A 23,711-nucleotide genomic window follows, 5' to 3' on the forward strand; every position below is an offset into this window, starting at 1 on the left:
CCACAGAGAATCTCATCATGGAATTGTTTTATTATTTTGGTATGAGGCTTTGAAAATGGTGAGGAAGTCTGATGGTCAACCAGTCAGGGGTAGAAAGCTTAGTCAACATATACAGTAACCAGGAGGAGGCTGATATGAGACTGGTGTTACATGAAATACATCTTGCACAATTAAATGTGATGACACAGATGTACTTGTCTTGCTTGTCTACTATGGAAGCCAAGGGATGTTTGCATCATCTACCGTCAACATGCACTGTGGACATGACTCATGGGAATGATTTGTCCAAAGCTGTGCTATTTTACAGAAGCTGGGAGTTTAATTCTGATTGTCTACCTGCATGCCACGCCCTCACAGGTGCTACTTGCAGTGTGACACTATGGAAAAGGGAAGATACCAGCTTTTACAAAGATGAAGCTGAACATCCTGTAGTGGGCCAAGAACCAGAGCTGACCTTGTTATCACTATCCAGCCTGGCTGGATCTGGATCGAGGCTGGATCTGGCTCCTATAGCCATGTGTGCGTTGCATTATAGGATGCGGTAGAGCATGCAAACTGTAGCAGGTCCATGTGAAATTGCATATCAGTGTTTCTCTCACAGAAACAGGCCCTAGCCCAGAGCTCAGGACCTTCTTCTTGTGTTCACTTTCTTTCTCCCACCCTCAGCACATCTGACCAATAAGCAGAGTGTGTTCTCATGTGGTCTGCAGTGATGCATTTTGGAGCAGACCAAACGAACTATTGGTGCTAAAACACTGTACAGCATCTGAATATTTTCCCCCTGATACCTAATCATCACCACATAAAATCACTTGCCTCCACTGCTCTGTGAAGAAACAGCTGACTTCCAGCTCCAGTCAGTATATTGTAGCTAGTTGCTCTTCCCTGATGTTATGGGGCGTGGGTGGCAAATTATCTCTGTGATTCCAAACATCTTGACTGCAGTGCATCTCTGCAGGTCCTAACAGGCTGTTGGTGTTTGTGAAGTGCTACCTGTGTGAGTGGAAGAGAGCTTGTGTTGTGTCTGTGGCTGGCTCCATCCCTCACAATCAGAGTCTTCTCCACTCAGAAGATCGACATCTTCATTGTTCCCCTGCAGACAGAGAAAGAGAGGGAAGAATATGTAAAGATACAGAGGAGAGGATTCATTTAGTATTGATAAAGTGATGTATAATTCAATATTTCATTTATGAAATGATCCATTTAAGATAGTGGTCCACCAAGGATGTGACAAAGTCTTTCTGATATTTCCATTGAGCCTCATTAAGCCCAAATTTAAAATGTATATAAAAACAAACTTAAGGGGCAAGTATTCTCCATCAGAACTTGTTGGCCAATGTAATAGTTTCACACCCTCTCCAGGTTGGCGGGGCTTGGGGCGTGGCTGAGAGCAGTGATTTTTTTGTTGTGACATCACAAAGTTCCAGAAGTCCTGACGGCTGGTTTTAAGGCTCAGTGTCTGAATACAGGCTGTGTGCATTTCTCTGTGGACTGAGGCTTTGATACTTTCACAGTATTAATATAGAACCTAGACCTGCTTTATAATCAAAAACACATGGACATCTACCTTCAAACTTTAATAAGTTTGAATATAAGATATTTTTAATTACATTCTGACAGTTAAGGTTGAATTTACTTTTGAGTTTATTTTAATTTATTATTTCAGACGTTTCAATTTCAATTCTGACTGGTCAAAACTCAGAATCATGATATCTCCAGTGTAGTTGGGGAAGTCATAATTTCCACCTGCACTAAGTAAACAGAGGAGCTTTAACATGATTGGTATACATCTCTGAGATTGAAGGTGATCTCCAAGTTGGACCAGAAAGATTCACAGAACTCAGGATACATGTCCAGAACCTGAAAACACAAAGAACAGAATATATACAGCTTCTTATTCATTCAATTATCCAATAAGCTAATCACATGGCAGCAGTTCAATATACAAAATAGTGCAGATACAGGGCAGGACTTTCAGTTGATATTCACATCAAATATCAGAAATCTGTGATCTCAGTGACTTTGACAGTGGCAGGATTGTTGGTGTGAGAAGGGCTGGTTTGAGCAGTTCTGCTGATGTCCTGGGGTTTACACACACATCAGCCTAGAGATTTTACTCAGAATGCCACCAGCAGCTCTGTGGATGGAAACACCTTGTTGATGAGAGGTCAGAGGAGAATGGCAATACCTGTTGGCACTGACAGAACTCTGATAACCACTCCTTACAACTGTGCTGAGCAGAAAAGCCTCAGAATGAACAACATGTTGAACCTTGAGTTGGACAAAATACAACAGCAGAGACCACATCAGATTCCACGTCCTGTCACCAGGAACAGAAACCTGAGGCTGCAGTGGACACAGAGTCACCAACACTGGACAGTTGAATACCTGGTCTGATGAATCTTGATTTGAAACCACATGTACTCATTGTTTATTTCCGCCTGCTGCTCTGAATAAAGACACAGGCTGGTCGACCTTTTAGCCTCCTGGAGTTCAATAACAGATAGGCATGCTTAAATAATAGCCGTACTGTGAGCCTGTATGTGGTTTACAGGGATAAGGGCAATTGCAGGCAGAGACAGGGCCATGGCCACGACATCAGGAGACTGAAGAAGGCCCTGAGATACACGATTATAGGAAAAGGAGATGTACATTGAAAGGGTAACATCTGTTTGAAGACATGGTGACCAGAGGATTAGGGGACTGTTGTGATGAGGGGCCTGAGGTGTGGACCCTGTTGTTATATAACTGAGTGTGTTTCCTGATGATCTTCAGTCTTGTACTCTGCAGAGACAAACTCAGGTCTTTTATGTGAAAAAAGGATTTTGAAATTTGGACCCTTGGATTTGGCGTCAACAGCATGAATCCATGGACCCAGCCTGCATTGTATCAACAGTCCAGCCTGGCGGTGCTGCAATGGTGTGGGGAATGTTTTCTATACATTTTGGCCCCTGAATACGAATCAATCATAGTTTGATGCCACAGCCTATCTGAGTGTTGCTGCTGACCATCTGAATCCTCTTATAGCTGCAGTTTAGCATCTTTAATGAATAATGCGGACAAATCTGCAGAAATGATGTGATGCAGTCATGTCAACATGGAGCAGAGTCTCGGAGGAAACTTTCCATAATCTTGTGGAGTCCATGACATGAAGGACTGAGGCTGTTTTGAGAGCAAAGAGATACCCTATCCAGTATCAGTATAGTGTTCCTAATAAATTGCTTGTGTGTGTATATACACATACGATACCTCCAGCATATCTTCTCTCTTTATCTTGTGCAGATCACAATAGGTCAGAGCTCTGACATCAGCCCTGGATTTTCCTGGCAGGACATACAGATTGATAGGTTCCCCAAAGATATCATTCTTACCTGGGGAAGAAGAAGATGTCATCATGATATGAAAGAGAAATAAATAGAAAATATTTTATTTCTACTTGGGTCTTACTTTGACCACTAGATGCAGCTACTACCATATACCCACAGCTCATATATGCACCTACCCAGTATAGCTACCACCATGTCTCCTTTGAGGATCTCTATGGATCCTCTGGAGATGAAGTACAGGTCTGATATCAGGTCTCCAGCATGGACTAGGGTGTCACCAGGAGGAGCGTGAGTGGTCTTAAACCTCATGGCTAGGGCCCTCAGACAGCCCTTAGTGGATCCTGGAGAACAACAACAAATACAATGTGTTGGTCAAATAATTCAAGAACCATGTTTTTGAAAGCCTCTTTAAGTGCTTCTGCAGTTTTTGAACAATAAACTGTAAAAAGCCCTTTACTGGTAGAATTCAAACCTATATTTATAACATGGATTTATTATAGATTATAATCATTGTATTTATGTTCATGTGCATAAAAAAGTGTCACAATTTCAACAATTACAACTGTATTTTTAAAAACGTATTTACAAAAAAATGACTTAAGATTTCTGGGGCTTTTTTTGGTTCTTTTGTTGCAACATATTCTTTCATGTTGGTTTATCATTTTTAACAACAAATGGAGTCCTCATGAGTGAAACCCGATGCTAAAACCAAGACATTCAGAGCTGGGTGGAGGTGGGTGCTAAGTTGTTTGACACATTTGGATGTGAAGAAAAAAGAGGTGAAATTCTGAACTCTTGTCTCTTATTCACGTTGATCTCAAACACAAACGTGTTCGGTGGTAAACAAAAATGTCAGTCAATGGCCTTGCCATTATAATAGTTATTTGGTTACATAAATAAAACCTAATGAGAAAACTATACTTGATGATTATTACTGATGCATTAACATGTAAAGAGCATTTTTGATGTTGTAGCTGGTGGAATATTAACTACATTAATCTAGGCTATTGCAGATTTTTTTTTTGTATGTTAATTTTCAGTAATGTCTGTAAAATAAATGTAGTGGAGTAAAAAATACATTTCCCTTTGAGATGTGCTTTGAGTGGAAGTATAAAGTAACATAAAATGGAGTAAACTACAACTACCTCAAAACTGAATTCAAGTAAAGTACTTGTGTAAATGTAGTTACATTGCACTAATGTAAACGCATGGTATCTAGTGGTGTTGATGTGTGGTGGAAACCTGTTGTGTTGATTATGTATTTCAGATGTTTGCTGCTTTATATCCATTGTTTGCTGTGTTCTATTCATGTGTCCAACTTAGTTAATCTTAAAGACTGTATGTACTCATTCTCCTAAAGAGAGAAATGTGTGTTTCACTCTATTGTTCTGGCGAAGACCTGAGTATCCTTGTATCTGGCTAGATAAGCAAAGTACAAACAGCAGCTGCTCTGTGAGCCTGCGCATCTCTATGGTCAACAAGTGGGGCCAATGTAAAGACACCCCATCATGAGAATGAAGTCATGAGACACAGTTAGGGGACAGTAGGAATGTACTGGGAACAGAGGGGACGACATTATTCATGATAAACTTGTGACCAACAGTGACAGGAGGCACGAGGTATGGATTCAATACCATATATCTGAGTGTGTTTCTTGATGCTCTTCAGTCTTGTATTCTGCAGAGACAAACTCAGGTCTTATATGGTTTTACCTTTGAAGGCCTTACAGTTCTGCAGCAGTGACCTGTTGAGGTGGAGACAAATGTCTGCCTGGAGACACTCGGGGAAACCTTTTAAAACCTTTAGGGAAGGAGAACATGGAGAGAGAGAGAGGACACATTTGGACATCTCAGCTACGAGTAGCATATAGACATGAGCTGGCGTGACTCCTTTTTGGCTGTTTAATAAACTAATCTTATAGGTGTGTTTTCATAAGCGTTGGATGGAACCAAAATAAAGTCTTAGACTGAGCATTTTGTCATAGTAACCAGCCGGTGAAAACATTTGCATTTAGACTGGCCATGTCTTTGTGTCTTGTGTCTTGCTTATCACTTGTTTCAGCCACATTTGAAAAACTGTACTTTGGCTGAAACTTCAGTGCTCAATGGAGATCATTTCCTATACCATCTATTTCACTGGTGTTGGACTAGTCAGTGCTACAGGCTGTAACTAGTTGTTTGTTATTCCCTGACGAAGTGCTGACCACTTGTGATCAGATCTCTCAGGACACTTAGGACATGTTCAGACCTGGTATTAATGTGTGTCCTCAAATAGACAATGTTTTATTAAATGGCTTAAAATTCTGCACATTTCCTGTAGAATAGCTCCTTAAATTTCCTCCTTGGCATCTTTAAAGCTGGACCCTAAAACCTGTTAAAGGGTCCTGTCTTGGTGTTATTTTTAAGACAGGACCTCAAGATTAGGTGGTGATAATTTTATTAATGACGTTTAAAGCACTAAATGGTCTAGCCCCAAGCTATATTGCAGACCCTTTAGACTACTATGAGCCAGAACGGAGTCTGAGATTCTCAAGTAAGGCCCTTTTAGTTGTGCCACAGTCCAGGCTCAGAACAAAAGGTGACTGCATGTTTGCTGTAAGGGCACCTGTACTCTGGAACAGCCTGCCCGAGAATATTAGGTTAGCAAAAGCCATTGAGTCCTTCAAATCCCTTCTAAAAAAACACTTAAACAGGCTTTTGTGTGAATTGTTTTATTTTATTTTGTTTTATTTTTTATTTTATTCTATTGTATTTTATTTCTGTATCTTGAGGGATGAGGATTTTAATTGTATGTTAAGCACTTTGTAAACTTTGTATTTAGAAAAGTGCTACATAAAGTTATTGTTATCATTATAATAATAATCTTTATTCATATAGATATGAGTTCATTGAGCTCATAAAATATTACTTAATGAAAATTTAACCTGCCTCAGCTCTAACTGCTAGTGGTAAAGACTGGGAGATACAGTTTATTTTATCAGTGCATTAATTACCTCGTGGACCAGAAAAATCTGAAGTCTAGATCGCTACAGGAGAAAGGGGTATCAGCAATGTGCATTAAGTGACAGAGTAAAGAATTCACACGACCAACAGGTAAGTTTTTAAGTGTGTTATATTGTGTTGATTTAAATAAAATAAAAAAAATAAATAAAAAAATTAATTCAAATCGTCAGCACACACATGAGATATCAACAACAGTTTTCAATAAACCCAGTCTCTAAATAAATCACAGTCTCTGTTTTCGGTGGCTCGCCACAATCACTGAGTACCCTTCTACCTTTACAGAATGGGAGGAATCCCAGCAGAAGAAGAAGAAGAAGTCTTCATGCAGATCTCAACCCAGGAATCCATACAAAGAAAAGAACCCGGCCAGAGGCTCAAGCATCATATACACACACACACGCTGGGCACAAGGCAGAGTACACGGCTCTCATCAGTCCAGGTGTTTCGCTCTCTGCGCCGATGATAAAAGTCACACAGATGTTGGAATATCTGGCTCTCTCACACAAAAACAGTAATATCTGCAGCGAAGGGTTGGTATGCAGCCACCTCGACGAAGGTCCAGCAGAAAGAGAGAGAGGGAAAAACAACATGACTGCACGTACGCCCTGATGGCGTCTGATTGGTTAAGCTACGTTACTATCCCGCGAACTCCTCATGCCCCTGAATCTTGTACACTTTGAGAAAGGCACATTCGCTACACTTGAAATAAAACAAAATACTCTTTTTTTAAACAGATAAATGACATGTATATTGATGTTTTTAATCTATTTATTGACATTTATGATTTTAATCATAAATCCTATTTATTCATTTTATGTAAGATTATTTTAAATCAAACCCTATTTATTTATTTATCTGTCACAAAAAATATGAATTTATTAATTTATTGATCTAATCAATTAACTGGTGAACTGGACTACTAATAAGGGCCTAGTAACCTGGGTTACACCCTCCCCTCCTAAAGATGTGTATGTCCCATTACACCCACATGAGTTGGCCTTGGGATTACTTGAGGGGTGTCTGCATATCCAGGGTTCTGGAGTGCGTCGGCAAAGGCAAGGTTGAGGCCTTGGTAGAGTGACTGGACTATAGACAGCAAGGGATTTCCCAGTTGACCATACTGTAGTCATTCAGGTTGTTCTCTGTATCTCTGGGAACGTCTGGGAACATTGTCACACTCACTCTCTCCCATGATGACCGGAGAGGTTCCTCTTCCCAGCTGCTGCTCCCTCATTGGTCCTGTCCACTGACACGTCCTCACAGGGTTTATGGACAGAGCATCCTTCGTCCTTGCTGCTGTCACTGAATGACAGGTCTGACAAAAACAGGAAGGCTTTCGTCCATAATGTTTGGTTCTGAGGGAGACTCCAACATGCTCAGTGGGACGGGTAAGGTCTCATCCTCTTGTCTTGAAATGTCAGGGGGGGCGTCCTGATAGTTTCCAAACAGAGCTCTCCTCACTTTGGGGGGATCAGTTCCTCTGTGCCTTGAGGTGACCTCAGCCTCCAGATCAACAACTGCTGAGGTTACTTTCCATCCAGAACAGTTTGATCTGTCAGAGCTTGGCTCATTTGAGGTGTCATCACCAAAAGCTGGAGGTTTCTCTGATTTAGATGGAATGATCTCCACAGGTATCCACCGTGCTGTCTCTCTTTCAGGTGCACGTCTCTTTTCTCTGTCCCGTTTGTCCATGATTAATGTCTCTGTCTTTTCTTCCAGGTCGACAGGAGCAGGAAGCCTACCAACTGAAGACAGGGTTGGTTGTCTTGTCTCTCCAAGATGTCTCTCCCTAGCAGGTACTGTCTCTGGCCGGGTCAAGAGTCTTTCGATGAAGTCAGTGTTCGATGTCTCTCCAGGTAAGTAGTAGTAGTAGTCATTGTCTTCTGACTCCGAATTGTCATCTGCCACCTCAGACTCGGCTGTGGCTTCCATTCTCGACTGTCTCCTTGTTCTAGGTCTGCTGATAGTCTGCTTTGGAGGCTGCTCGGACTCAGCCACAGGTAAGAATCCACACGGCAGCAAGAGGTCACGGTGTAAGGTGCGAAGTGGTCCCTCTTTTCCCTCTGGTTTGACAGTGTAGACAGGTAGGTCGCCAGCACGTTTGACCACCACGTGAACGTCTGGTTCCCATTTATCGGCCAACTTGTGTTTCCCCCTTATCCGAACATTCCTCACGAGGACACGATCTCCTGTCTCAAGAGTGGACTCAACGACTCTCTTGTCAAACCGTTGTTTGTTGCGGTTGAAGAATATGTCATACTGCTTATTTGCGTATTTGTCATTTAATGATCACGAAGACACAGTAAAAGTAACCACATATGATTTTAGTATGATTTTAAATATGATGTTAATATGATTTTAATCTGATTCTAATATGATTTTAACATATGCTTTTAATGAATACATATGATTTAACCCAATTATAATATGACTGTATTTCACCAGACTCAGGGCTGCAGGACTCACATTAAACCGTGGTGTTTCACCAAAAGGCTACAAATGTCAATGTCAATGTCATGAAGAATATGTTTATACAATAGCATTGTGTGTGTGAGTATTGCAAGATTGTGAGGAACATGTGGAGACAGGATGATTGCTGATATATTTTGATAACTATATGCTGGGGAGTTGCTGAAGTCTCAACCGGGAGCAGGGTGTTCCGGATAGTGAAGTCAAGGATGTGGGATGGGGTTTTTCTCTAGGTGCGGTGCGGGCGTGCCACGGCCAGACTGCATAGGTAAAGACAAGGATAGAAGTGTGCAAGGGCACGGTTAACTGATAGAGGGGAGACAGCCCTGGGGATGTGGGAGTGTGGTGTCTCTGTCTGTCTTCTTGTATCTGTTTCAGGCACAAGTGAAGGAGGTCAAAGGGAGTCAGATAACCGCGAAGGTGCGAGGGCAGAACGGGCAACAGCCGATGAAGAAGAGCTCAACCTACATTCTCTATTTTCTTTGTGTAACAGTAATAAAAACACCGGGCAAGGGGAAGTTAGGAGGTCAGACTTCATGAACTGACACAGCTGAATGTTGTTGTCAGGGAAAGATAGTTTGGACCCGGAGCTCTGTAACGATCCTCTTTTAATTTTGTGAAAGCTTGTTTAATAAATTAGTGAAAAGAATTCTGAATTTGTCTCCTGCATTAACTTCATCAAACGAACGCGCGAGTTTACTTGAAACGAGAAAGGACAGTAAACTCAACACGGTCAGCTGTTTTTGAGGCATTCTCCGTGGCGACTCGGTAGCTTTCCTCTAGGCAGCCCTTTAAGTCATGCAAGTACTGGGAATGTGACTTGGGTTCACGGCTGGAAGGCAGACCGAACGCCAAATCAACTGGAAGCCGAGGTTGTCTGCCGAACATTAGTTCGTAGGGACTGAATCCGGTCACGTCATTCCGCGTGCAGTTATAGGCGTCCACTAGGGGCTTGACAAACTCCCTCCAATGAGACTTGTCCTTGTTTTCCAGAGTGCCCAACATCTGGAGGAGGGTCCTATTGAATCTCTCCACTGGATTCCCCCTGGGGTGGTAAGGGGTAGTCCTGACCTTCTGAATGCCAGCGATGGAGCACAGTTCTTTTATGAATCAGAATCAGAATCAGGTTTATTGCCAAGTATGTTTTCACGTACAAGGAATTTTTTTTCCGGTGATTGGTGCAGAGCGCACCAAAACACCGAGGCAGCCATCTGCGGTGCCATTAAAAAAGGGGGGGGGGGGGGGGCAAGACAGGACAAGATGTGAGAGGCAAAGCAGGGAAAAAAAGGGAGAGGAGAGAGGGGGAAGATGCGTCCGCCTTCGTTGAGAGCCGGAAGATGCAAGATTTGAAATCCGGACCCTGATCACTCAGAAGCTTTTCTGGAAATCCATAATGCACCAGGAAGTTTTCCCATAAGCACCTAGCCACAGTCTGCGCCTTTTGGTTCCGAGTTGGTATCGCGACTGCAACTTAGTGAAATGGTCCATCAGTACCAATATGTCTTTTGTGTTGCTCCGATCAGGCTCCACCGATGTTACACAAAGGGGCTGCTCTCTTGTTTGGAGTCTTTTGGCGCACACAACGTTCACACATCTTGATCTTCTGCTCTACATAATTATGCGGACATCCTAGGCCAATAGAATCGTGACCTCACGAGGTCGAGGGTCCGCTCTATGCCAAGGTGACCTAGATCATCATGTAGGCCTCTGAGTGCTGTGGCTCTTAGTTCAGCTGGTAGAACAAGCTGGTGTGTGACTCGTCCATGTTCTTGCTGTCCTCTGTATAACACTCCATCTCTCAGCTCCAGACGCTTCCATTCTTGGAGCCACAAAACAAGATCTGGAAGCCCCTGTCTCAGGGTGGGTGAAGGCATGTCTCCAGACTCCTTGTGCTCAATGACCACTCTGAGAACAGGGTCGGCCTGTTGCTTGGCTCTAATCTCCTCTTCGGTCCAAGGACCAATTACAGGCAGTCCATGATCCTCTTCCTGCTGGAAACCACTGGGCAGAGCGTCGGAATGGACAGCCAGAGCCTCAACAAGTGTGACTGATGGACATGTGGGGTTTTTGTGAGACCACTCAACATCATGTCTCTCACATATGGCCTTCACTACATCTGGAAGAACAACATCTGGAGTCTCCTGATCCTTCAGGTAATGTAGAGTGAACTGTTCAATCCTTTCACGCTCTTTCCTCGACACAGCATCATCCTTGAGCTCCCCATGTGGTTGACGAGAGAGTCTATCTGCGTCTTGATTCCTGCTCTATACTGGAGCTTGAAGTTGTATGTTGACAGAGCTGACAACCACCTGTAACTTGTGGCATCCAACTTCGTGGAGGTCAGGATGTAAGTTAAGGGATTACTGTCGGTGACAACAGTGAAGTCGGTACCATACAAGTAATCACTAAACTTAGCAGTGACAGCCCACTTAAGAGCGAGGAATTCCAGTTTATGAGCTGGGTATTTCACCTCACTCTTCGTCAGTCCTCTTCTCGCGAAAGCGATAGCCCTCATCCGTCCGTCTTGTTCTTAATACAAAGCTGCACCAAGCACTGTTGTGCTTGCGTCAATATGAAGGACGTATGGGAGTTTGGGGTCCGCAAATCCTAAGACAGGTGCGGTGGTGAGCTTGTCAATGATCTCCTCAAATGCGCTTTGACATTCTGGAGTCCACCTCTTTCCAAAGGATTCCTTTGGATGGAAGTACAGGTGAGTTTTTTCTCTTCCTTGACTGTTTTTTCTGAGAGGTGGGTACCCTGCTGTGAGGTCATTTAGAGGTTTGGTGATCTTCGAGTAGTTCTTCACAAACCGTCTATAGTACCCAGAAAAACCCAGAAAAGAGCGCAGTTGTTTGAGGTTTTCAGGTACTGGCCAGGTCTTCAAGGCTTCAATCTTCTGCGGATCTGTCTCAACCCCATGCTGGGAGACAATATGACCAAGATACTTCACGGAGGTTTGGAGATTTTTCTTATGACAATTTTAAACCAAACTCTTTCAGTCGGTTAAGGACCTGAAGTAATCTTGACTCATGTTGCTCCAAGGTGTCGGAGAAGATGATGAGATCGTTGATGAAAACCAGCGCCTCCCTGCAGTTGAGATCACTCACACATTTCTCCATCAATCGCTGAAACGTACTTGGTGCATTGGTAACCCCCGGGGCATTCTATTAAATTCCCAGAAGCCCAGGGGGCACACGAACGCAGTCTTCTGTTTATCAGCCTCTTCCATTTCCACTTGGTAATAGCCCGATTTTAAATCAAGGACTGAGAACCATTTAGAGCCAGTCAAGAGGGAGAATACTTCCTCTAGGTTTGGTAGAGCGTAAGCGTCCTTTATGGTTTGTGAGTTGAGTTTCCTAAAGTCGATGCACAACCTCACCGAATCATTTTTCTTTCGCACAACAACAATGGGGGATGCGAAGGGGGACTCTGACTCACGTATGACACCAGAATCTAGCAGCTCTTCAAGATGTTTCTTAACCGCATCAACATCGTGTGGATGGATGGGTCTGGGTCGGTGTTTGAAATGAGTGTTGTTGCTCAAGTTGATGTGATGCTTTACCTTGTTGGTATGACCAAAGTCCATGTCGTGCTGAGAAAAGACCTTAGGCATGCTATTGAGCAGCCTTGTGATTCACTCTTTCCACTCTGGTGGTAGGGGGGAATCCCCAAAATCAAACTCCATCCTCTTGGTTTCAGGAGTGGTCGAATCAGCGGGTAGCTCCTTCCCCATCACCTGTTGAACGGCGTGAATCTCAGTCAACACTGTCCTCGGAGGGATGGTAACGTTATGCTGAGTCTCATTCCTCAGGATTGACATTGAGCAAGGGCGCTTGACAGGTAAGGTGCACAGGGAGCTAGCGACCAGCAATCCGCCAGGAAGGGACGACACAGATGCAGCCTCTACGACAGCCCACTTATCCTGGTGGGCACCACTCATGTGGACCTGCCCTTCCACAACGATTGTGCCGCCTGCTGGCACCACTTTGGGGGTGTTGCTTCACGCCTTGATCAGCCCAAGAGCTCCAGTACTTGCCTGCTTTTTCCGTACTTCAAGGATTTTCAAAACCACTCTGTAGCCAGGAAGGAATGACTGAGGGCGACAATCATGCTTTTCGACATAGCTGGAATAGAGGACATCTAATGAGTTGGTGCCAATGAGGACTTGAGGCACACTGTTCACATCAGGGACGACCAACACTAACATAGGGACGTCAGTCTGTTTTCCCAAAAACTCCTTTGGGAACAACAGGTTGAGTTGTACATACCCAAGGTAAGGCACGGCCTCTCCATTGGCTCCCTCTATTTGCAGCTCTACATCCAAAAGATCGTCCAAGGATTTCAAGGAATGATGGGACAGGTGAGTCTGGAAAAATTACAGTGGGATAGTGGTCACCTGAGATCCCGTGTCTAATAGGCAGTTAACTTTGTGGCCCTCAATAGTGACTTGAGCCGTACATTTTGTTCCAACCAGCTTGGGTGGCAGAATGGTGGAGGTGGTGTTAGCATTACCACACTTGCTAGCCACTTGCTTTATTTTTCTAGGGCATTTGGTTGATCTCTTATACCCCTTTTCCACCAAACTGGTTCCAGGGCTGGTGCTAAGTCTAGAGCCAGACTTAGCACCAGTTCTTTGGTTTTCCACAGACAAAGCACCGGTTCCTGGCTCTCAAAACCGGTGCTAGGCAAGCACCAACTCCTTGCTGGGCCAGTAGAAAGAACCATGTTACGTTGGGGGCTTCGGGCTTACGTCAGCGAGCGGGGGCGGGATTATTGACCAACCAAAGCAGAGTTTAGAGCGCCGTTTTTAAAAAGACGATTTTGGGATAAGACGAGACGAGACCAACAGAAAAAGAAGAACTTAAATTAAACAATGGATGTTAAAACAAAACAGCAGTGGTCAGTGGAGGAGATAACCTGTCTCCTGGCAGTGTGGTCCTCCTCGGAGATCCAGAGAAAACTGGAGGGAGCTACAAGGACTAAACCGGTCTTTGAACAGATCCAGCGAGAAATGGCGGCAGGAGGCTACGAGCGCAGCATTGACCAGATCGTGAACAAGCTAAAGAAGCTAAAGAAGGAGTACAGGGACCAAAAGACTGAGCTAGGACATAGTGGCAATGGTCGGCCATGCTTTAACAGCCCGCATTTCGAAATGCTCGATGCTGTCCTCGGTGACCGACCGGCGTGCAACGCTACCGGAGCACTGAATTCAGCCACAGCCATGCTGGAGTCGATGCAGGAGGACACAACCCTGGAGCAAACCTCCACGGAGCCTGGTAAGTTTATTGTTTCAAATGTTTCGCCAGTTGTAGTTTAACTTGGCTTGTAGTTTAACTTCTACTTTTCTGAAATCAGTGTTACTTGGGTAATGTTTGCTGATCAAAAGCTACCCTATAACAACAGCTAACGTTAGCATGCTACTTTGTAGATTTGCCATTGTTTAACGTAGCAACGTTACCCTACATTTGGCCTCACAAACGGCTAATCGTGTGTTTAAGTGTAAGTTTGTTTATTGAAACACTGCTCTCTCTTTTTTTGCTTATAGACTTCACAGAACTGGATGTTAATGAGGAGCTGCTGCACTCAACTCCCCGGAGAAGTAGCTCACCGACGCCATCCTCCTCCTCAAGTCGCTCATCAGTCTCTGGACACTCCAGATCAGGTAAGATTTGTTTTACTGGGTATATAGTAACACTAGTCTGGATATTAACCCTTCCTGGGACAAACTGATATATTGATATCTTTCTTTCTCTCTCTCCTTCCTTTCATTCTCTGTCTTCCTTACCTTCTTTCTTTTCCTCCTTCCTTTCTCTCTTCCTCCCTCTTCTTTTCATTATCTTTCTTTCTTCCTTTCTCACTTCTTCCTTCTTTTCATTCTCTTTCTTCCTCTCCTTCTTTCTGTCTTTCTTTTCACCCCTTTTTCTCTCAAATGTACTTGATAGTAATGTGTAAGGTGCAGAGTTTTTGTTGTTGTTGTTAATAAAGCCATTTTCAAAGTTGACACATCTGCATCAGTATTGTCTCACTTTATGGGTACCAGTAAAACTTGTAAGATATGAATAAATCTGAATTCCTAAAATAGTTAACTGCAGGTATGCAAGATGCAACAATATGAAAATTCAGCCATTTACTGTTTTTAGGGATAGACACTACAGGTGAGTATAGGCAATTTCTTTTAAAATTATATCACTATGAAATTCTCATTTGATCACATACACTAGTATGAAGAAACAGTTTAATTATGCATATTAGGTATTGTTATCCAAAGTGGGCAATTTTGCATCAACTTTTGGTACATAAATCTGAATGTATGATAAAGGCAGGTGCTAAATTCTTATTTGATTTTGTTAACACACAAATGAAAAAAATGGAGGGATTTTAGAATCTGCTTTCAGGAAATCAAAATATACTGTTCACAGCCTTAACAAAGCATATTTTTGCCATATTTTGATTATAATGAGACAAATAAGGATAGGAATGATTTCTTAACAAATCCCTCTAAATATCTTCAGAATACTGCTCTGGAATATGATAAAAAACTAATTTTGAGAAAACAGCAGTTAAAGATTTAAACGGCGGTCAGACTTAATGCTGCAAGTCAACTAAAGGTCATGAAAAACATTTTAATGTTTTCAGTGTTGTATTTATAGGAGCTTGAGACAAAATCTCAATTGACCACTGCATGAAAAAAAAATTTTTTTTGCCTGTAGTGTAGAAATAGTGTTTTTTTTCTGTTGGTAACTTCAGTTGGTCACTTCATCATATGATATCAAAGAAGACAACATGGCAGGTAACTTTACTTTGGATTTACTGAAAATTCATGGCAAAAGATTCGTTGAACATGACAACAGATATGTATTGTACATCACTCATTCCCTCTGTTGAAGTACTGCATTAATGCTGCTCTAATGTCAGCTCCTTCAGGATTGCCATGGTTGGGCAATGCCTGAAGTGGAGGTTGAATGATCACATTCCTGTCTGGATGCTCCTCGCTGAAATTGTCCCCATGTTCCTCACAAATGCTGTGCAGCACGCAGCAAGTCAGTGCCATTTTCTTGGCCAGCTCCAGCTTGCTGTCATTCCTTTTCAGGAGGCATCTCCAACGTCCTTTAAGTCTTCCAAAACACATCTCCACAACCGATCGTGCACTGCTCAGCCTGTAGTTGTAGGCGCGTTGCTCAGGGGTCAGTCTGTCAGTGTCCGAAAAGGGCTTCATGAGCCAGTTCTGCATGGGGTAGGCTGGGTCACCAATCAGATAATGCCCAACATCACAGCCAGAGATGGACACCTTGTTTTGGCTCAGTAATTCCCCATCATTTACAATTTCCCACAAATGTGACTGCCGGAGTACCCTTGCGTCGTGCACACTCCCTGGAAAGCCAACACACACATCCCAGAAGAGACCTTTACCGTCCACCACTGCTTGCAAAATAATTGAATGCCATCCTTTACGGTTGTAGTAGTCTCGCGGATGCTCCTCAGGTGCAATAATTGGGAGGTGGCTTCCATCCATGGCACCGACACACTGTGGTACTCTCCAACAATTATTGAAGAATGTGGCTAGTTCGACCAACTTGTCAGCATCAGGACATGTGATATGGGCAGGAAGTAGAACCTTGATAACTGCGTTGCAGAAGTCCTGAAGACAATTAAAAACCGTGCTCAGGCCTACTCCAAAAAGATGGCTGATGGTCCTGTACTCACTCCCAGTTGCCAGCTTCCAGATGGCTATTGCAACACGCTTCTCGATCGGGATACACAAACGGTAGTTTGTGTTTCTTCTCCCCATGGCATGCTTGACTTGAGTGCAGATGTACTCAAACGACTCCCTGGACACACGGAAATTCTGCACAAACTGATGAGAGCTGAAATCAGGAACAATTGTGTCCCACCAGTGCTTGGACCGTGGATATGCCCAGACAACAGCTGACCGCCGCTGTGCCCTCAGCCACAAAGCTACCTGTTAAGATAGAAATACACAGACAGAGTATTGACTTGATTTTTAAATGCAGTACAACTGAGCAACAAATAAAATAAAAACACATATACTCTGTATATATCTACATGGCACACACACATTGATAGCAATTACCATGTAAAAAAATGCTTTCTGAGATCAGACTATGGGATTAGAGAAATGTTTCCCCGGGTAGATTTTACTCCCTGAAGAAAGTAATTCATGTGTATACGTTAGCAAGTTTCATATCAGCTTTTATGTGTTACATTACTACATGCAGACAATGAAAACACCACATTACACAGAGCAAAGTATCCTCAGAGCAAAGTAAGTTCATATCTACGATTACTGCATCCAAAGTCGAAAAGAAACTAAAAAGAAGTATCCTATAATGTTGAAATAAGTCGTTTTCCACCGCAGAACATTTGACTGTTTGTTGAATTTGGGCGGGCTGTGAGGACGAGCTCTTGGCTAACGTTGAGAACAACAAAGGCTAACGTGCATCTTATGTTCAGTTTATAAGAGTAACACGTGTTGGACACTTACCCGTCTTCTCGAGCGTGATCGCTGTTCGTGGCATAATCGTCGAGCAGTATTTACTTGCTGGATCGCCAAATTTTGCTCCCCAAGAAAGGCTCGAAAAGCCAACAGCAACACTTGAACCGCAACGTAGTCCTCCATCTTTGTTGTGGTGAAATGACGTGACGTATACGTATACATTGACGTGATGACGTGGCTCTCTGGCTGGCACCCGCCTGTGGAAAAGCAAACCGGTTCGTAGTTGAACCAACCACGAACCAGCTCTAGCACCAGCACTAGCACCAGCCTTGGAACCAGTTTGGTGGAAAAGGGGTATGAGTCCCTGTTTGCCCTGCAACAGGGGCTTCTAGTAGTTTAACTGCTGGACGCCAGTGCTGCCATTTTGCTGATCCCATTGCCGTTGTTTCTTTCTAAGCAGCTGTCTTTTTTTCTTGACGAGAAGAGGATTGGGTTCACTCTCACAGTTGACTGCCAGGTGAGCGTCTACACCGCAGCGGAAACAGTACCATGGACGGGGCCTGCTGTTTGTTGTTGGCCCTGAACTGGACTGTCCGCTTACTCTCTTGTTGGGCGACTGGTGTTGAGCTGTCATGGAGAAGTCTCTTGAGAATGCAGGCAATGATACCTGATGACTCTGAGCTTGGAGTGGACTCACCTGTGCTTGAAGAAAGGCAAGCTGATGTTTCAATGCTTTAATCTCTGTTGCTTCTAGGTGGTCGCTTTTAGCTCCCTCAGTTGTTTTCTTCATATCAGTGACCTGTGCTTGAATGTCAGCAATCTGTCTTTTCAATGTGGCGATTTCAGTTGTGTCAGGACAGTTCACTTTGGCTTTACGTGGAGTTTCAGTCTGCATGACAGCAACCTGGGCTTGTATCTCGTTAAGCGGTTTCTTGAAGACGTCAGTATCAGTCACTTCCTTCTCAGGTGTAGCACAACTGCATGCAACTAACTGTTGTGCTGCAGCTCTGAACTTGGGGACAGCAGGACTTGACTTGTGCAGTCCAAGGTGTTTTTTTATACGGTTATGTTTACTTGCCAGTCTGTCTTCCTCTGTTCTGATCAGAAGCACCAGTTCAGCAAAGGAGGGCGGTGCATTTGATTTCCGTTCCAGCTGGAGATCAGCGATCAATCCATCATTCCAGCAGCCTCGACAGAACTGCTTCAGGAGGTAGCGGTTTCGTTCACTCTCTGCGATACCACCTCGTCTGACCACAGTGCTCAGAGCAACCTGCAAGCGGTTCAGATAGTTAGAAGGCTTCTCGTCGTTGTCCTGCAGCGTTCCCATGAACTTGGCCAACAGTTCATCTCCATCCTCTACAGAGCCATAGACTGAATCAAGTAGCTGAAGATACACCGACGGCAAAGCCTGAGGGCTGACATGCTTGATGACATCAGTAGCTGGAGGAAATAAGCTGTCCAAGATCTTGTGTGTTCTGTGCAGGTCAGACATGGAGGGATCTGTCAAGAATAAGTCAACATTTGCTCTCCAGGTGTCAAAGTCGAGCTCACTGTTTGGACGAGGAAACTTTCTAGAGAAAGGTCTGAGGCGAAATGAAGAGTGCATGAGAGACATAGCTTCATTAGCTCGCATGACATGTTCAACAATGACCCGTTGTACAGCAGGAGGATTAACATAATTCATGGTGAGCACTGAACGTGTCACTGCAGCACTATCATCATTACCACTGGCTTTGATGGACAGAGATGCTGGGTGTTGAGTTTTCGAGCTAGCAGCCATGCTAGGCGATGGAGTGGCTGTGTGTATTGCAGAGCTTTTTGCAAATTCTACAATGGAGCAGTGATGATACTCTGATTTTGGATCATCAATAACTAGTACTCTATTAATAGAGCCGTAGTGTTTCAGGTGACTCTCAAGCTCCTCATCTACTTCAGTTTGAGTTAACCCATTAACAATAACTGAGTTTGGAACATTTATGTTTTCATCTTTCACTATATCCATTGTACTGTATTGTTGCTTACAGTTTTACTCGTCACTCAATAATACTCCACTTTCTCCAGGCTGGCTCGCCAATTTCTGTAACCTGCCTCAGCTCTAACTGCTAGTGGTAAAGACTGGGAGATACAGTTTATTTTATCAGTGCATTAATTACCTCGTGGACCAGAAAAATCTGAAGTCTAGATCGCTACAGGAGAAAGGGGTATCAGCAATGTGCATTAAGTGACAGAGTAAAGAATTCACATGACCAACAGGTAAGTTTTTAAGTGTGTTATATTGTGTTGACTTAAATAAAACAAAAAATAAAAAAAATAAATAAATAAATAAATTCAAATCTTCAGCACACACATGAGATATCAACAACAGTTTTCAATAAACCCAGTCTCTAAATAAATCACAGTCTCCGTTTTGGGTGGCTCGCCACAACCACTGAGGCTTTACAGAATGGGAGGAATCCCAGCAGAAGAAGAAAAAGAAGTCTTCATGCAGATCTCAACCCAGGAATCCATACAAAGAAAAGAACCCGGCCAGAGGCTCAAGGATCATATACACACACACACGCCGGGCACAAGGCAGAGTACACGGCTCTCATCAGTCCAGGTGTTTCGCTCTCTGCGCCGATGATAAAAGTCACACAGATGTTGGAATATCTGGCTCTCTCACACAAAAACAGTAATATCTGCAGCGAAGGGTTGGTATGCAGCCACCTCGACGAAGGTCCAGCAGAAAGAGAGAGAGGGAAAAACAACATGACTGCACGTACGCCCTGATGGCGTCTGATTGGTTAAGCTACGTTACTATCCCGCGAACTCCTCATGCCCCTGAATCTTGTACACTTTGAGAAAGGCACATTCGCTACACTTGAAATAAAACAAAATACTCTTTTTTTAAACAGATAAATGACATGTATATTGATGTTTTTAATCTATTTATTGACATATTTATGATTTTAATCATAAATCCTATTTACTCATTTTATGTAAGATTATTTTAAATCAAACCCTATTTATTTATTTATCTGTCACAAAAAATATGAATTTATTAATTTATTGATCTAATCAATTAACTGGTGAACTGGACTACTAATAAGGGCCTAGTAACCTGGGTTACAAAAAGCTTTTATATAAAAGAATGAACACAAACTCCATTACATTTATGGTGAAAATAATCAGTTCTCATTTATAAATAAGAACAATTCTGTTGAGATTAGTTCCAGTATGGCTGACGGTGACACTGTTCGATCACCTGAGAGTCTACTCACAGCGTTCATGTCTATCCCATTCGTGTATGACCATGCATGTTGGAAGTACTCCTCCAGCCGCTGCTTCAGGGGGTTGGGGATCTGGTGAAAGCGGATGAACTCCCGCACTTTCATCATCTGGGCGTGGTAGCGCGCTGTACCGGAGTAAAGCCGCTGTATAATGGCTGACACATTACCAAAAATACTGGCGTACATCAAAGCTGGAGAAGAGACACAAACAGAGACTTCATGTCATTTACCTTTGATTCAAACAAGGAGTTTAATAGTTGACCATCTAGTGTTCATTGGAAAACAGAGAAGAAGAAATCAACAAAAGAATTTATAAAACATATTCAAAGGTGGAGTAAGTAATCTTGGAGAATGTGGTTATTTGAATGATATTGTGCTCATTCAGAAGCTTTGCCCCCAATTTCATTTCCAAGGCAACGACACAAAGGTAGAGAATGTCATGACTGGTTTACGTGGTTAAAAAGGTGAAGGGTGCCTGCCGTTGGCCTGACTGTGACGGGTATTGTGTTTTGCTGCTGCGTTCCAGTGGTGAGGTCGTTAATAACCGCTAGCTTAACGACTTGCTTTCCAGGCGGCTGTGGTGACAGACAGAGCAATGACCAGATCTCAGACACCTTCTTGGACCTTGAACCTCCCACAAAACTTCGATACAGTTGGAGACTATAACTATGGTGACGACGACCTGAGCAGTGACGGTGACTCAGAGACTATACAACATGTACAGCAGTAACTGCTGTGTAAAGACTGAAAACAACTACAAGACTAGGACTGAGGAACCCAAACCAACGACTACTGACCCCCTCTAGCTTTATACATCCCCCACTAAGTGAGGACTCAGACTCCAGAACTGGTGTGCATCTCCAACCGATCTTATTCTCCTGGACAGACCTACAAAGGGGGCATCCACCAGACCCCTTCTCAAGCTACAACAGAAGAAAAACTGGTGCAGCCACCCTGAGAAGTGGAATTTGTCTGCTCAGGCTGACTTCATCACCAGCTGACACCGGAAAGAGCTCTCCTCATGTGCTAGTAACCTCTGAGTCGCAGAGCTCCAACGTTTAACCCTCTCTACTGTATGCAAAACACATGAGGGAGAAAATGTCACGGAGGAGGCGACAACATCAAAGACAGCAGGCAAAAACAGATGAGCACTGTGTTGCTGCCGCTGTATGATGCAGTATCTTATGGACCATGAGTAGACACTGCACTTGCGCTGTGTAGATTGGAAACAACCTGTAATGTCTGTAGAAAGCATGTTCAGGATCCAGGGGGTGTAACACAGATCAGTGTTGGTCCTTTTCAAGGTGAGAGTCTGACTTAGATCAGAGCAAAATATGTCATGAAAGATGTTAAGGTAAGTGGATGTGCCTGTCATGGAGTAATGGTTAAATATGGATCGCTGTTTGTGCTTAAACTGAGAGATGATGTACTCTTTTGTATTTATCCACGCATCTACAGGGAGGTTCCCGCAGTAGATCGTGACCTGACCATTAATATAAACTGCACATGAAACTAGAAATTGAATTTCCCCTGGGGGACGAATAAAGTATTCCCGTCCGATCTATACCCATCTCTTGGTGAGCTTTGTGACACCAGAGAACATAAATGTACTTACCTCCTGTCAGTCACTAGGACATCTGACATGTCTTTATAAAGCACTAATGATGCCAACTGTCCAGTCAATTAGCTATTTGTCCGTCTGTATAACTTAACTGTATAACTACTTAATGTTAACTTGTCTTTATAACTTTATAACTTGTCTTTATTTTGGTGCATTAGCAAAAGGCTATTGTGAATACAAACTGGACTAAAACTAAAACAATGTATCACTACTTCCCGTGGTCTAGATTCTTATATGAATGCATGGCTCATGCCAGCACTGTTTGTGGTTGTAGTTCCCTGCAGTTCCTCAGCCTCCTACTGATGAGCCAGATTTTTTTGATTTAGTAACAGAAACCTTGTTACTTATCAGATTCTTTGTTCTGTCATTTGTAATAAATGGTCATTTCTAAACTTAAACTACAAACTAAATTACTATGAGTCAAAAACCGACATGGCCAAGCAGGTTGTCTTTAGACATACCGCCGATGAGCATGACGCAGATGGAGAAGATCTTCTCAGAGTTGGTGTTTGGGGAGACGTTCCCGAAGCCTACACTGGTCAGACTGCTGAAGGTGAAGTATAGAGCTGTGACATATTTATCTCTAATGGAAGGACCTGACTCGATGATGGAGTCGTTGTATGGCTTGCCCAGCTGGCCGCCCAGAGTGTCCAACCAGCCGATCCCGGCTGCGGCTGCCCGCTCCACGTTACCTATGGCATACCTGGAGCAAGAGGACCAACATCCTACGCTTGAAATAAAGCTTACAATCGTTTTCATCACTGAGTACAGAAATAAAAAATCTTTCATCATGTCATTTGAGAAATAATTAACTTATCGTTTTTCTCTGTGATAAAGCTGTTTATATTTTTATACTTTACCCATGTATATTTTATTCATACATATTAACGTGATGAAATTGATTTGCCAGTGGTCTGCGTGACTTCTGTTCTTAACAAAGTTTGGGTGTCAGTCACACAAACTACAGGATGAAGTAGAGTGATGTACCAGATGCAGGCCAGCCAGTGGGCGATGAGGGCAAAGGTGCACATGAGGAGAAAGAGGACAGCAGCACCATACTCGGAGTAACGATCCAACTTTCTGGCTACACGAACCAATCGCAGTAGCCGAGCTGTCTTCAGTAAACCAATCAGTGTGGTGGTCTGTTAGGAAGAAAGAGAGCAGCAGTATTTCTATGTGACTGGACCAAAATATAAAGTGAGTGATAGAAAAACCTTTTAGAACAAATATAAAACATAAAATGAATAAAGGCTTTCTCCTCTTTTCTCTTTTACTCGTTTCCCTGCAATCCTGACAGTCCTCACTACTATCCCAGTTCTTACCCCTCACCCTCATCTTCGTCTTTCCCTCCCTCCTCCCTACCTCTCCCTCTCCACTTCCCCTAACCACCTCCTCTCCTGAGCGGTAGATGAGGAGGTCAAAGGGAATGGCTGCCACCATGTCAATGAGGAACCAGCCTTTGAAGTAGTGGACTGCAATCCGGGAAGACTGGCTCACCACCTGAGGAGACACAACACAAACGTTTTTAAGCTTTAGTGACATTTAAGAATGAGTGAATCACAAGTGGAC

General features: G+C 43.3%; 2 protein-coding genes across 4 annotated transcripts in view; both read right to left on the reverse strand.

The window, feature by feature from the left end:
• LOC139629178 (voltage-gated inwardly rectifying potassium channel KCNH6-like) overlaps positions 1-23,711 on the reverse strand; it is a 43,121-nt gene that overhangs the window by 6,229 nt on the left and 13,181 nt on the right. For 2 of the 3 annotated variants that reach the window (XR_011692921.1, XM_071491628.1), the window contains exons 10-18: positions 23,505-23,642; positions 23,130-23,284; positions 22,604-22,845; positions 20,513-20,712; positions 5,039-5,126; positions 3,503-3,667; positions 3,250-3,371; positions 1,789-1,860; positions 994-1,093 (exon numbers count right to left, since the gene is read on the reverse strand). Coding sequence is in view for 2 of the 3 variants with exons in the window: in XM_071491628.1 (XP_071347729.1) it covers positions 994-1,093; positions 1,789-1,860; positions 3,250-3,371; positions 3,503-3,667; positions 5,039-5,126; positions 20,513-20,712; positions 22,604-22,845; positions 23,130-23,284; positions 23,505-23,642 (1,282 nt within the window). In the remaining variant the exon portion in view is untranslated. The remainder of the gene's footprint in view (positions 1-993; positions 1,094-1,788; positions 1,861-3,249; positions 3,372-3,502; positions 3,668-5,038; positions 5,127-20,512; positions 20,713-22,603; positions 22,846-23,129; positions 23,285-23,504; positions 23,643-23,711) is intronic. The other variant, XM_071491629.1, reaches the window with a different exon arrangement.
• LOC139629179 (uncharacterized) lies at positions 15,068-19,047 on the reverse strand. The gene is made up of 2 exons (XM_071491630.1): positions 17,301-19,047; positions 15,068-16,757 (listed from the first exon to the last, which is right to left on the reverse strand). The coding sequence occupies exon 1, from the start codon at positions 19,030-19,032 to the stop codon at positions 17,641-17,643; it is 1,392 nt and encodes a 463-aa protein (XP_071347731.1). The 5' UTR covers positions 19,033-19,047; the 3' UTR covers positions 15,068-16,757; positions 17,301-17,640.

Source organism: Trachinotus anak, unplaced genomic scaffold, assembly GCF_046630095.1.
Source record: "Trachinotus anak isolate AG129_WGS33_773 ecotype Australia unplaced genomic scaffold, CSIRO_AGI_Tana_v1 ptg000012l, whole genome shotgun sequence".
NCBI lineage: Eukaryota > Metazoa > Chordata > Actinopteri > Carangiformes > Carangidae > Trachinotus > Trachinotus anak.

Excerpts from the sequence above, each read along its gene's own strand:
- LOC139629179 (XM_071491630.1), bottom strand. The coding sequence starts at position 19,032 with ATGGCTGCTAGCTCGAAAACTCAACACCCAGCATCTCTGTCCATCAAA.